The following is a 14,377-nucleotide window of genomic DNA, read 5'->3' as shown; positions in this document are numbered from 1 at the left end:
ACTTCGGGAGGCCAAGGTGGGCAGATCACCTGAGGTCAGGAGTTTGAGATCAGCCTTGCCAATATGGTGAAACCCTTCTCTACTAAAAATACAAAAATTAGCCAAATGCGGTGGCACACGCCCGTAATCCCAGCTACTCTGGAGGCTGAGGCTGGAGAATAGCTTGAACCCGGGAGGAGGAGATTGCAGTGAGCCAAGATTGCACTACTGCACTACAGACAGGGAGACAGAGCAAGACTGTATCTCAAAAAAAAAAAAACTGTTTGAAAAGACAATTCTCCTTAAGTACTTTGTGAGTTTTGCCTTCTTTCTATCTAAATCTGATGCTTGTATCAACATGTCTTGGTAGTGGAATACATGAAAAAACTTGGGTTTTGCTTGATAAATTTGGGTGGGGGGGAGCAATCTATTTCTTTTTGAAAACTAAAAGTGTATTAATAGTTTCCCATTTGAGAATGAGCTGTTTTCTAAAAGTTTACATTTAAGTCAACTGTTTGAAACTTGAAACACACTTTTCCACAGAAATTTTAACAATGGTTAATTCCCAGGCCAGCCCAGTGAAGCTGATTAATAAAGCAAAAATAGACATTTTGCTTAATAAAGCAAAAAGAGACATTTGTAATAAAAAGTGTGAAAATACATTATGAAAAAACTTGCTTTTTATTTTTTTTTTGGTGGTGGGGGGTGGGGACAGTCTCACTCTATCACCCAGGCTGAAGTGCAATGATGAGATCGTGGCTTACTGTGACCTCTGCCTCCCGGGTCCATTCAATTCTCTTGCCTCAGCCTCCCGAGTAGCTGGGATTATAGGCATATGCCACCACACCCGACTAATTTTTTTATTTTTTGTAAAAATGGGGTTTTGCCATGTTGGCCAGGCTGGGCTTGAATTCCTGGCCTCAAGTGATCTGCCCACCTCAGCCTCCCAAAGTGCCAGGTTAAAACTTGCTTTTTAAATTCAAAAGACAAACTTAAACATGCAATTTAAATTTATTTCAAATCTGCCACCCACAGTGTTTGAGCCAGGGCCTAACTTTGGGTCTTTTTGCATATTGCCTTAAACCTAGAAATGCTACGATGCAAACAGGGAAGGGGAAAGAGGAAGGTTGTAATCCAAAGGAAGTGGGAGACAGAGGAACCTCATGCGCAGTTAGAGAAGGCAGGTTTGTTGTTCTAACCCAGATAGAGGGGTTTCTACTCTTATTTCTAGGAACACAATGACACTGGTACCCCACAGAATTGAGGGAGGGACAGAGAGGGGATCTTTGGGTTCTCATAATTCTAGGATCATTAATGCGTTGGCATCCAGAGGGTGGGTAATAGAAATGTCTGTGGGTAGCTGGTATGCACAAATGGCCCAGCAGCTAACTCATCAAGCTGGTGGGACTCTGAGCGCACAGGTGTGCTGCGGCAGGCAGCAGTCCTGGGCTCCTCACAGCAGTGTGCTACCTAACAGAAAACAAAGAAGAAAGTGGACTCACACAGACCTGCAGAAATGCAGACAGGGTGTGAAGAGGGTTTAAATTTCCAATGTGGTGGACCAGAATGTCTCGATCTATTTCTAGGCCATCTATTCTATTCCGGTGGCCTATTTGCTTACTTCTAAACAAACGCCATACAATGTGGTAGCTTTATAAAATAAAAGAGTTTAACAACAGGTTTATATATTTAAATTCAAGAGAGATCATCTAATGCAGTAACTTGTGCTAACAGGTTAACTCAGTCGTACAAAACTCAGACTAAAACTTGTCTTTCCAACTCTGTGTATGTATTTGAACTTTCTACAACCATTAATACCAGAAAAAATTGAATGCTAGACTAATACTGTGTAAACGAGCAATGGTCAATCTTAATCTGATTACAACTGTTTGAAAAAAGAAGCCTCACTCTTCTGACTGCCGTTATAAAAGTGATGGCTATACAACTGAATTTGTCAAGTTATCCTAATCAAATACTACTTTTCTGATTTATATATATATTTATATATGACTCAAAATAAGATTGTTTATAAAATGGGTTCCATCCAGTACAAGTTTTTACACTACTGGTGTAACACATAAACTTGTGCTGCCTCCAATAGCAATGATTCAAATGTTAGTCTGATTATATCATTCACATTATCACCAAGTACACCCTTTAAAGTGTCTAATTCAGTCACTTTTATAAAGCACGTTCACAAAGTTGTGCATTGATTACCACTACCCAATTCCTGTTTATCTGATTTTTATTATTTAAAAAAATGGAAAAACAAAAGTGCATTTTTCATTCAATAAATGTTCCATCCTGATGTGGTTTTGTTGCAGAAAGTGAAGTCCATGACTTTAGAATGATAGCAATTTATCAACCAAAGAATCCGTCTTCACACCGTTTCAATAACTGCAGCAATTTCCTTGAACTGTCTGTAGAAATTCTAGAGAGAAATGGGGAAAATAATATTAATTTTGCTTTTAGAAGATATTTAAATAGTTATTTTAATTATATCTGACTACCAGAGACTATATAACATATTCAGTCCGCATTTTAATGTTACATTCTCAATTACTGAAGGTTGCTGTAAGAAGTAAACAGGTGTAATTTGGTAGTGCAAGCAAAAATACTACTGTAGAGTTGGATAATTATCTCATGACTAAACTTTTCAAAAAGCACATGAGAAAGTCCTTTTAAGATCACACCAGATTTATTAAATACTCAGCACTGTCCTAGACACTGAAAAAAAACCAAAAATAACAGGTTGGTTCCAGGCCTCAAAACACTTTCAATCTAGTAAAGAATTGCATTTCAGTGTGGTAGGGGCTGTCTCATTTAAGATTATGGGTTCAATTACTAGAAGAGAGATCCAACATTAGCAATGGCTTATACGGTAGAGCTTATTTCTCTGTCATTTAAAAATTAAGCTGGTATAATGGTTCTCCTATAGAAGTCATCTTCTTTTACATCTCAGGTAAGAAAGAAATCAGGCGAATTGTTCTGTCTTCTCCTGTACCTAACAGGAAGCTAGGAGACAAATTTGAAACTTAACCTTGGCAATCAGGATACCTTCTAATGATTTACACATCTGCATTTTCCTTCTTATTTGGTCTTAATTTTTTATTTTGCTACTTAAGAGGATTTGTATTGTTTTAATTTATATGCAAATTTGTCACAGAACGAAGCAAAGTGTAACTATTTCTTTAAAAATATGTATTGATGTTCAAAATTTTAGTTAGCAAACAGATATAAATTAAAAGCTCAAAGAATGTTCCTTAGCTCTCAGTCATGTAATGTGATTAACAGGTTATCTTGTGGTCAGTTTTAACCCATGTAAAAACTCTCTTTAAAAGAGTTGCCTCTAATGAAAATGTTTTTGTGTATATTTATATTTAATATGTTTATAATGTATGTATATATTATATGTATATACTATGTATGTGTATACATACACACATAATGGAATATCACACAGCCATAAAAAAAGAAGGAAATCCTGCCATTTGCAACAACATGGATGAATCTGGAGGACGTTATGCAAAGTAAAATAAGCCAGACACAGAAAGGCTAATACTGCATGATCTCACCTATGTGGAATCTAAAAAAGTCAAACTCACAGAAGCAGAAAGGAGACTGGAGGTTGCCAGGAGCAGAGGCTGGGGTCAATGGGGAAATGTTAGTAAAAAGGTACAAACTTTTGGTTATAAAATAAGTAAGTCTGAGATCTAATGTACAATATGGTGACTACAGTTAATAATACTATATTGTTTAGTTGAAATTTGCTAAAAAAAGATTTTACATGCCCTCAACACACACACACTCTGTCCCCCAAAAAAGGTAACTGTGTGTGGAGGTGGATGTGTTAATTAGCATGACTATGGTAATCATTACAAAATGTGTATGTTTATCAAATCATCACATTGTGAAACCTTCGAAATACACAATTTTGTCAACTGTACCTCAATAAAGCTGTGGAAAAAATTAATCCATTTGTGCTTTTTTTCCCTATGAGAAAAAATTTCTAAAGGTGGAATTAGGATAGCACAAATGCTGCACAGAATAGTAAGAATTAGGCCAGCACTGTGAATTACAAAAAAAACCAAAACGTATATTCTCTCTTGAAATTGACTGAGTCTTCATATTTAGTTGAATGTCATTCCCATATCACAATATACATTTATTTCCTTTTCACTGAGTCTCAGTTCCAAGACACTAATCAACACTAATAATGTTAAATTTGTGAACATTATTTTTGTTTCAAAGCAGGGATATCTATTTTAAATAAAGAAATCGGGCTGAGCACGGTGACTCAAACCTGTAATCCCAGCACTTTGGGAGGCTGAGGCAGACAGATCAACTGAGGTCAGGAGTTTCAGACCAGCCTGGCCAACATGGTGAAACCTCATCTCTACTAAAAATACAAAAATTAGCCGGGCGTGGCGGTAAGTGCTTGCAGTCCCAGCTACTCAAGAAGCTGAGGCAGGAGAACCACTTGAACCGGGAGGCGGAGGTTGCAGTGAGCCGAGATCACGCCATTGCACTCCAGCCTGGGCAACAAGAGTGAAACTGTGTCTCAAAAAAGGAAAAAAAAGAAAGGGAAAGAAATTATTTAAAATATAGTTTATAAAAGTAGAAATCAAAAGTACCATAAAGTGGTATATGAAAGAGTTTTATTTAAAAGGAAGCCTAGGACCAATATAATTTTAGTTTGTTTTACGAAGAATCACTTTTTATTTCCATTTCATTCACGACGGTTGCTTTGACTTTTAGAGTACTAACTGCTGTTATAAGTACTAAGTGTAAGTACTAAGTTAGTACTAGTGTGTAAGTGCTAAGAATAGATTCTTACCTATTCATATCAAAAGGAACAAACCAAACAAACAAAAATAAAACTGTACAGGACTGTTAAATTCATGACAAAACATCTCCAGTATGTACATTTAAAAGAAAACCTGGCCGGGCGCGGTGGCTCACGCCTGTAATCCCAGCACTTTGGGATGCCAAGGCGGGTGGATCACGAAGTCAGGAGATCGAGACCATCCTGGCTAACGCAGTGAAACCCCGTCTCTACCAAAAATACAAAAAAATTAGCCAGGTGTGGTGTCAGACGCCTGTAGTCCCAGCTACTCAGGAGGCTGAGGCAGGAGAATGGCGTGAACCCAGGAGGCGGAGCTTGCAGTGAGCCAAGATGGTGCCACCGCACTCCAGCCTGGGTGGCAGGGCGAGACTCCATCTCAAAAAAACACAAAAAGAAAACCTGATTTATAGCCCTCCCCACCACGACCCTTACTCCCCCTTGGTTACAGAAAAGAGGTAGAATGATAATATGGTAACATAACTCTAAACTACTGAGTTACTTAAGTCCCTAGCTGATAAAGCCAGGCAAGTTCACTTGCTCTGACCTGCCTTTTGTAAACATTATTAGTTAGAAAATTCAGGGTCAGCGCTATTCAAAGATTCATTTAGCTTAACATTTTTGAACATTAAGCCCAAAGGAATAAGAATAAAACATTTAAATGCAAAGTAAATATCCTGCCACTGAAGATAAAAATTTCCTAAATATACTCAGAGGAGTACTTTTCAAGTGATCAAATGGCACAGTACACAAATTCAGCACATTATATTGAAAATAATTTATCAAATTCCCAAAGGAGACAAATTCACATCTCTTGCATATACTACTAGTAAACGTAAAGCACATCAATTTACAAATAAAAACCATTAAAGTTTTCCCAAAGAAAAATTGTATATATCTTTTTATACGACAATTACAGAAAAAATGAGCTAAAACTGGATGAGTTAAATCACAAACCTGAAACTGTGGAATCGTCATTTCAAAGCACTTGGTCTTTACTTGGCCTGAATGATCTGCCACTTTTAGCATCACTGCAACATAAGGATACTTAAGAGATCTGCAAGTGTCTGAGCTCACAGCCATACCCAGTTTCCACTGAAAATCTACAAGCTTTAATAAGACAGAATAATATATTAGTAGTAACATTACCTGGAATGCAGATATTTATTCAATTTTACTGCACTCATACTCAACTTTTAGTTTCAACGTTGGTCATATTTAAAGAAAGTATCTTCATTTTAATATTGCTAGAGGAACAATAATCAAATGAAAAAATGGAGAGGTAATAAGGGATATAAACGCAGTTAGAAAACACCATGGTAGTTAAAAATGGAAAAAAGCAAAAAGTGGGGGAAAATAAAATCTCCCCTCCAATATATAATGCAAGTGGAAGGAAGATGTGGCAGTACTGGTTTCCTTTAACAGGCTTGGAGTATCTTTTAGTTCACTTCGCTGTTCCATGCTCAAGCCTTATATTAGCATGTATAGTGATAAGGTAATTTTGGATTTCATCAGTGTTCATGACAGATATACGCCCTGGGTGATGTGCTATGCAGTTTACATGTATTAAATACCTTACTGAATCAACGTAACATTATAGGTTATTGTTTCCACTTTGTAGATGACAAAAGCCAACTTCAGAGAGCTTAGGTAATGTGCATAAGGTCACACATTTCTGGAATCAACTGAAACCAGTCTGTTTGACTCCAAAGATGACATGCTTAGTGACTACTGGTTGCCTCAATACTTTTTAATCTAATTCCTGTCAATGACTGCTAAATGATGCCATGGCATAAAACATGCAGCTGTTAATAGTACCTCAAAAAACATGACTCTAAAACATAAAACACAGGGATAAAATACTGTCTGTCTTGTTTCCAAAGCTTAGCCTGATACATAGCAGGCACTCAAAAAGCACTTGCTCACTGACTGATACCTTTTTCTTTAAAACTAATGCTCACTGGGCAAAAATCTTCACTTGTTAATACATTTCTTCTTGTAAAAGTTAGGATTTTTGTAAATCCCACCATGTATCCTACCACATATCTATCACAAACACTGATGAAATCCAAACCACCTTATCACTATTTACACTAATGTAGTATTTGAGCTTAAGGACTATGGTGAGGAAAAGAAATGGAATGGTTCCCATGTATGCCTCAATCAACCATGGAAGTTATATAACCCATCTTCTATTTTAGGACTTTTGGGGTATGGAATAGGGGAAGGCATTTGTAAATCTCCCATTTTTATAAAAGGGGGACCAAAAATCCCTCCTATCTCAGACTTGCTTTGCACCAATCTCCTACAGCATTAAGTCCAAGCTGGTGCTGACAAAAGGTTAACATCTTTTACAAGTAAAAAGATTGTATAAATTCATTTTAAAGAAAAGTTCTCCATATAAAAATAGAGAAAGGCAAATCACAAAATAACTACAAATTTCTAATAAACCTATGAAAATGTGCTCACCTTAAGAAACAAGGAATTAAAGCCACAATTAGATACCACTACACAGCTACCAAAATGGCAAAAATTTAAGTCTGAAAATTCCAAGTATTGACAAGGAAGGACGTGAGGCAATGGGAAGTGTCACATGCTGTTGGTGAAAGTATAAACTGGGCCAATCTATTAAAGAACTGACTTTAGCTAGTAAAACTGAAGCTACGCATACTGTGATCCAAATTCTACTAGGGACAGAACTTAGAAAAACTTGTGAATGTGTACACAGGATACATATATGAAAATGTCCCTAGCAGCTTTATTCGTAATAGCCCTAAACTGAAAACCCAAATGTTCATCAGAAATAAAATGGATAAATGAAATGCTACACAGCAATGAAAATGAACTTCAGTTACACGTAAAACCAAAAATGTTAAAACAAGGCCAAAAGTTATGATTCTGTTCACTTAAACTTGAGAAAGAGGTGGTAAAACTATAAAGAGAAGAATATGCCTATCCTCTTGGGGTGGAGAGAAGTGGGCACTGATTGAAGAGGAGCATGTGGTGGGCTTCTGGGGGACTGGTAACACTCCATTTATTGACTTTTGCTTGTGGTTACATGAGTGTTCACTTTTAGATAATTCATTAACTGTCCATATTTTGTGCACTTTTTGCATATATACTCCAGAGAGAGCAATATAAGTGAGTGAGTACATTTCTGGTTGAAAGGAAGACTTTATTGTAGCCTAGGGAGTTAAGGGAAAGCTTTACAGAAGGCTTTAAGCTCCATTTTAAAAATAAACAGAACAGGAATTGAGAGAAAAATGTGTTTTATTTATATATACCATAAATGCACACCTAGCAAAGAATATATGCTTAATAAATATTGGGTGGAACCAATTACAGATGAAAAGAGTCAAAATTTGGCTTAGGGATAGAACATTTATCTATTTTAAAGTAGACGGCTCTTGTAAGGAAATATGAAAAATAAAGTTGACAAAAGTGATCAAAAAGCCAGTAATTCCTTGCAAATTGAGCTTTCAGAGGTTTTCACAGTACTTTTATATCCTTTATCTTCCTATGGAAAACATCACATTAAGTCACTTAAATTTTCCCTGTAGGCATTGGGGACTCACTGAAAGTTTTTCAATAGAGAGAATGATATCAAAATATTGATTAATGGATATTCAGGCTGGACACGGTGGCTCACACCTGTAATTCCAGCATTCTGGAAGGCCAAGGCAGGTGGATCACTTGAGTGCAGGGGTTCCAGACCAGCCTGGGCAACAGCCCTGTCTCTACAAAAAATACAAAAGTACAAAAAGTAGCCAGGTGTGGTAGGGCACACCTATAAGTCCCAGCTACTTGGGAGAATGAAGTGGGAGGATCACCTGAGCCCAGGAGGTCAAGGCTGCAGTGAGCTGTGAGCATGCCACTGCACTCCAGCCTGGGCAACAGAGCGAGACCCCCAACTCTGGAAAAAAAAAAAAAAAAAGAGAGAGAGAGATTCATCTGGTGGCAGCAGAACATAATAATCCAAGTCTGAAGTTATATAAGTGCCTGAACTAAGCTGGTGACAAGTAGGACTAAACCGATCATAAGAAAGATGTATTGCTAGGTCTTGATGATTGCCTACAACTATAGTTGTTCATAGAAAATTATAAAAATTTGACCTTGGATAACTGGGAGAATGCTGAGGTATCCAGTCCGAAAGTATCATTATGAGATGACACTAGGGATATCTCAACAGGAATGTTCAGAAATAGGTTAAAAATCCAAAAACAGAATTCAGCAGAGTTCATGAGTAGAGAGTTTTAATTCCAGTTCAATAGTGACATCCAAAAATTGAACCTCGAATTCATTTTCCTTTTTTTTTTTTCCAGACAGGATCTCAGGCTGTTGCTCAGACTGGAGTGCAGTGGCATGAACATGACTCACTGTAGCCTAGACCTTCTGGGTTCAAGCGATTCTTCTACCTGGGCTTCCCTCCCCTAAAAGTTTGAGTAAGAAATAAGTAAGCAATTTCTTATTCTTAACAGTATTTAGACTCTACAACTCCTTGATGGAAGAAGTTCCATTTTTACCATCCACATGAAAGTGGCAGAGTAAAAAGGTGCCTATTTGTTTCTCAGAATCTGAAATAAAACTAGAAGATTTCAAGCAGAAAAGCAAAGAAGGCGTGCAATGCTGAGTTCCACTGACTATTAAAACAGTGAAATTGTCAGGTGAGGAAACAGGGAGACCTGCCATCAAGACACCGTGCAAAGTCAGTCTTCACAATTGAAAGAAAGCTAGGACTAGGTTTATGAAATAATTTCCAAAATTCTAACCTCAACATTTAAATGCAAAATGAAAGCAAACCTTCTAATAATTGTGGTTTCATCTTAAGTAGGAGTGAACTGCAAAGATTTTAAAAATACAAGAATATAAAAGAAAAAATCAGAACAGAGAACACTTACCACTATGAAGAATGTTAAGAATGAAACAATGTATGGCAGCCCCAAAATTACTGTATGATGAAGTATTGAAAAAGGAAAACATATAAAGAAACAAAAAGCTAGTAGTAAAAAAGAAAATATAAAAACAGCCAGAAGTAAAAAGAATAATCAGGAAGTAAATATATAAAAAGGTAAACAAATTAGCTGTCGTCACACTAAAAATTGATGTGGAGGCTGAAGTTACTAGTAATATAAAAACATGACTATAAAAACTATCTATAAAATTGGCAATTCCTATATGTTTTGAGTAAGGGAGGGAGACCTCACTATTCAGTATATACTAAGCAATACTATATTCTAAGCATTAGGGAAGTCAAAAATAAAGCATGGTTCCTGACCTTCAGAATTCTAGTGGGGAAGGCAGACAATAAACAAAAGTATAATGAAATGGTAGCATTATGGTGTGACAAAATGCAGGGTAAGGTGACAGGGTGACAAGAAAGGCTATTTAGATAGAACCTGGGAAGACCTCTTTCATGTGGCTTTTGAACAGAAAGAGACTCTAATAAAATGAAGAAAAAGCCACAGGGTCTGGAGAAAAGAACATTCTGGACTGAGGGAGAAGCATGCTTGGTGTGTTCAGGGAACAATGAGGCCCAGGTAGCTGGAGGGGCATGAGCTAGGAAGAGTGGTAAGAGATAAGGAATCCATCTTCGAAGGGCCCTGTAGGCCACAGTAAATACCTATGACTTTTTTCCAGTGTGACAAGAATCTCTTAAAAAGCTCTGAGTAGCAGAGATACCTGGTCTAACTTGGATTACAAAAAGCTCATCCAGACTGCCTGGTGAGGCACAAAGTTTAAGAAAGTTGGGTGACCCTGTTACCAGGCTACTGCAGTATTCCAGGAAAGAGAATGGCGGCTTGAACCCAGGTGGCAGCAAGAGGTGGTGAATTTAGAGCGAGAGAAAACAATATGCTGATATGACTGTACGTCAGGTGTGAGGGAGAGATGGGAGCCTGCAGCAATCCATCAATTTCAGTTCAGGCATTGGTTTCTGTGGAGCTTCTGCTCTAAGTTGTGGTTCTCTGTCTTCGCAGTCTGTCTCACCAATTCGGGGGACGGCAATTCACCCTGTGATCGCGCTTCTCTGACAGATCCAAGAGGAGTTGTTCATTTTTCAGTTTGTTCAGCTTTTCCTTGTTGCTAGGACAGGGTGATGACTTCCAAGCTCTTTATGAGCTGGACCACAAAGTAAAAGTCTACCACTTTTTGTATTTTCTCCATAAAACTTTTAAATATCTTTTGTTAGATTTATTGCAAGGTCCTCTGTAATTTTTCTTTAAGAGATGGAGTCTCACTCTGTCACTCAGGCTGGACTGCAGTGGTGTAATTAAAGCTCACTGCTGCCTCAAACTCCTGGGCTCAGAAGATCTTCTCGTCTCAGCCTTCTGAGTAGCTAGCACTACAGGTCTGTGCCTCCACACCTGATTAATTTTTTTATTTTTATAGAGATAAGATCTTGCTATGTTGCCCACTCTGGTCTCAAACTGCTGGCCTCAAGCAATCCTCCCAAAGCCCTGAGCTTACAGTCGTGAGCCACCATGCCCGGCCTATAGTTTCTTCGTGTTGTAAATGACATCTTTAAAATTATATTTTCCAACTCTTTTTGTCTGAACTAAATAACATTCAACAATGGAATCACCTTGCTGAACTCTCACATTAAATCTAATAACCTGTTTGTAAATGATCTTGGCTTTTTCTATGCAAACACTCATAATCTGTGAATGACTGTATAGAAGGATGTGCAGTAGGCTGAATAATGGCCCTCCCAAATATGTCCACATGCTAGTCCTCAAAATCTATGAATATGTTACCTTAGGCAACAAAACAGTATTGGTAGATGTGACAAAATTAAGGACTTGGAGATGCGGAGATTTTCCTGGATTATCCAGGTGGGCCAAATGTAATCGAAACGGTCCTTATAAGAGGGAGGAAAAAGGGTCAGAGTCAGAAGGCAATGTGACAATGGAAGCAGAGGCTGGAATGATGTGCTTTGAAGATGGAAGCAGAGGCCACAAGCCAAGGAGGAAACAATCTCCCCTACTGCCTCAGACGGAACACAGCCCTGCAGATACCTTGATTTTAGCCCCGTACGACTAGTTTAGGACTTCTGACCTCCAGAACTAGAAGATAATAAATTTGTGTTTAAGCCAAAAAGAGTTCAACTTAAAAAACCCCATAATTAGTATAATTCTGTTTCAGAATATCTTAAATACAAAACTTAACGTAAGAGAATGGATAAAATGACTTACGAAAGATCGACTCAAAATGCACTAAGTCATATAACTAAGCAAAGCCAGGTAAGACGGTTGACAGCTGACTTCCCCTACTTCCCAGGAATCCTCAAAAGCAAAGTCAGTTAGAGAAAAATGACAGAGAGCAGTCAATGGACACCTCTCTCAGCCCCTGTATTCTAATTATTTCTTATCTCATCCCTTTCTTACATTTTGTATGGAATTGGGTAACTCCTGGCCTAAAAATACTCTAGTTTTAGTATTCCTATTCTGGGAAGTGTTATAAATTAGTTGCCTACAAATAGTTTATTAGCTAAAACAGCACAGCAGCACTTGAAAAGGAAATGGGGCTAACATATACTTTAAAAGTCAAATTCATATTCCTAGCATTATAAATGCATACTCTAAAAGGCTAAAATGCTACACTTCATCTTCAAAAATAACATTTTTTAGAGACTAAGAAAATGTTTGCGACGCTATCTCTGAAAATTTTCATAACTTCTTCTATATCCACCACACTTTAAAATACGGTGTTCCTAGCTTCGAATAAATGACGCCTAATCAAAGCCCAACAATCCCTGATCTGCATTCTTTGGGCTAGTGCGGGGTGAGGAAGAGGAGCTTTCATTACAATGGCAACGGCTACTGGCTCAGATGCAAAGGAGAAGGAGCAACGCAAGGAGGCGGACTGAAGGTCACCGGCTCCCGAACACAAGACTCGGGGAGACCTGGGGAAGGCTCAGGGTGGCATGGTCTCGCAGCCGTGGGAGGCGGGCCGGCGGAGGACAGGGTGGGGCGGTCGCTCACTCACCTGGTTGGTGACCTGAAACGGAAGCAGAAACACAATTTAGAGAAACATCTTTCTTGCTCCAGAGCCTCGATGCCCGCTCTCCTTCCCGGATGGCACTCACCTCGGACTTAGCATCCAGCAGCGGCTCGCTAGACGCCTCCATGGGCAGCGTCCGCTACTTGCGCCCCGGACTCGAGAGAACGCCCCCGACCAGCACTTCCGCTTCCACGTCCTGCCTCTCGCGGCCTGGCGCATGGGGCGGACGTAGCGGGGGAAGCTGAAAAAATCATCTTTATGTGACTCACACTTTTTCTTAATTAAACATCAATTTTAAAGAGATACTGACCTAAAAGGAAATTATGTTATGGAAAAAGGCCAAAGATTTGGAAGATACTTTGAGAAGAGAAGCGCTAATTAAATTTATGATGCCGCTTCCCCCATCTAACACTGACACGTGGGCTCTTCCAATCTGGAGCGGGGCGGGGTAAAGCATCCCGAGGCACCCGTCCTCAATCCCAACCAAATTCGAAAGCAGCTGGGCGACCACACCCCCGGCCCTGCAAGGGAAGCCTGTGGGAACCACAGTTTTAGGATGAGCTGCTTCGCCGGCCTAGCTGTGGGCGGGGGATGCTTTCCATTATCCCTGCTATTCCTCTTGCATCCCAGCCCTCAGTCTGGCTGCGAAATACCTTCTCATCCTGTCTTCCCACTTCTTTCCTACTGACCTCAAATCCATGCTACACAAAGTATCCACAGTGATTTTTATTTCCCGTCAAGTTTTTATTTTGAAAAATTTTTTTTAGAAAAATTGCAAAAAATAATTCAATGAACACCTATATACCCTTCATCTAGATTCACCAACTGTTCGCATTGTACACATTTGCTTTATATCGGCTTATATTAAGGATGATACTTCGCTCCTAAATGCTTGAGCATGTTGTCTCCTAAGAACTAGGACATTCTTCTAAATAACCACAATTCAACTATCACATTCAGGAAATTTAACATTGATAAAATACTATTCTCTAATAGGCCAAATTAAAATTTCCCCACTTGTTTCAACAACATTCTTTAAAGTTATTCCCTACCCCATCCACAAACAGAATCTAATCAAAGGGTCGTCTTGAATTTGGTTATCATGTCTCTTTAGTCTCCTCTAATCTAGAACTGCACCGGTAAAGGGTCATCAGGACTGTGTTCCTCAATGAAGGTTCGGGGGTGGTGGGGTTTGGGTGGAGGACAGGGGCGGGGGTGCGGATCTGCTTTCAAGCTCGTTCAGCTTGTTGGCAGAGTTCAGTTCTGTGCAGTTTCCTTGCTGGCTTTCAGATGGGGATTCCCAGCTCCTAGAGGCCATCTGCATTCCTTGGCTTGTGGCTCCTCCTTCCTCCATCTTCGAAACGAGGAAGGGCACCTCAAGTCCTCCTCACACTTTAAATCTCTCTGATCTCCCTTTCTGTATGATCTCTCCTGTTCCTGTTCCTTCTTTTGCCACATCTCTCTGACTCTAGCCTGAAAAAATTCTCATTTCTAAGGGCTGAAATAATTATTAGATCAGGTATAACCAAATAATTAAGAATAACTTTTTTTTTTTTT

General features: G+C 38.9%; 1 protein-coding gene across 7 annotated transcripts in view; it reads right to left on the bottom strand.

The window, feature by feature from the left end:
- Positions 1-2,206: 2,206 nt before the first annotated feature.
- Positions 2,207-14,377, bottom strand: part of COMMD6 (COMM domain containing 6) — a 23,809-nt gene continuing 11,638 nt past the window's right edge. Inside the window, exons 1-5 of one of the 7 annotated variants that reach the window (XM_011972006.1) lie at positions 12,906-13,013; positions 12,806-12,817; positions 5,780-5,932; positions 3,585-3,623; positions 2,207-2,410 (exon numbers count right to left, since the gene is read on the bottom strand). In XM_011972006.1, the coding sequence (XP_011827396.1) occupies positions 2,360-2,410; positions 3,585-3,623; positions 5,780-5,932; positions 12,806-12,817; positions 12,906-12,947 (297 nt within the window). In that variant the 5' untranslated portion in view covers positions 12,948-13,013 and the 3' untranslated portion in view covers positions 2,207-2,359. Of the gene's footprint in view, positions 2,411-3,584; positions 3,624-5,779; positions 5,933-12,625; positions 12,818-12,905; positions 13,062-14,377 lie in introns of those variants that run through there. The other 6 variants (XM_011972007.1, XM_011972010.1, XM_011972011.1 and 3 more) reach the window with 6 other exon arrangements.

Source organism: Mandrillus leucophaeus, unplaced genomic scaffold (assembly GCF_000951045.1).
Source record: "Mandrillus leucophaeus isolate KB7577 unplaced genomic scaffold, Mleu.le_1.0 Scaffold126, whole genome shotgun sequence".
Classification (NCBI taxonomy): Eukaryota; Metazoa; Chordata; class Mammalia; order Primates; family Cercopithecidae; genus Mandrillus; species Mandrillus leucophaeus.
This window is presented reverse-complemented; position numbering and strand designations above follow the sequence as displayed.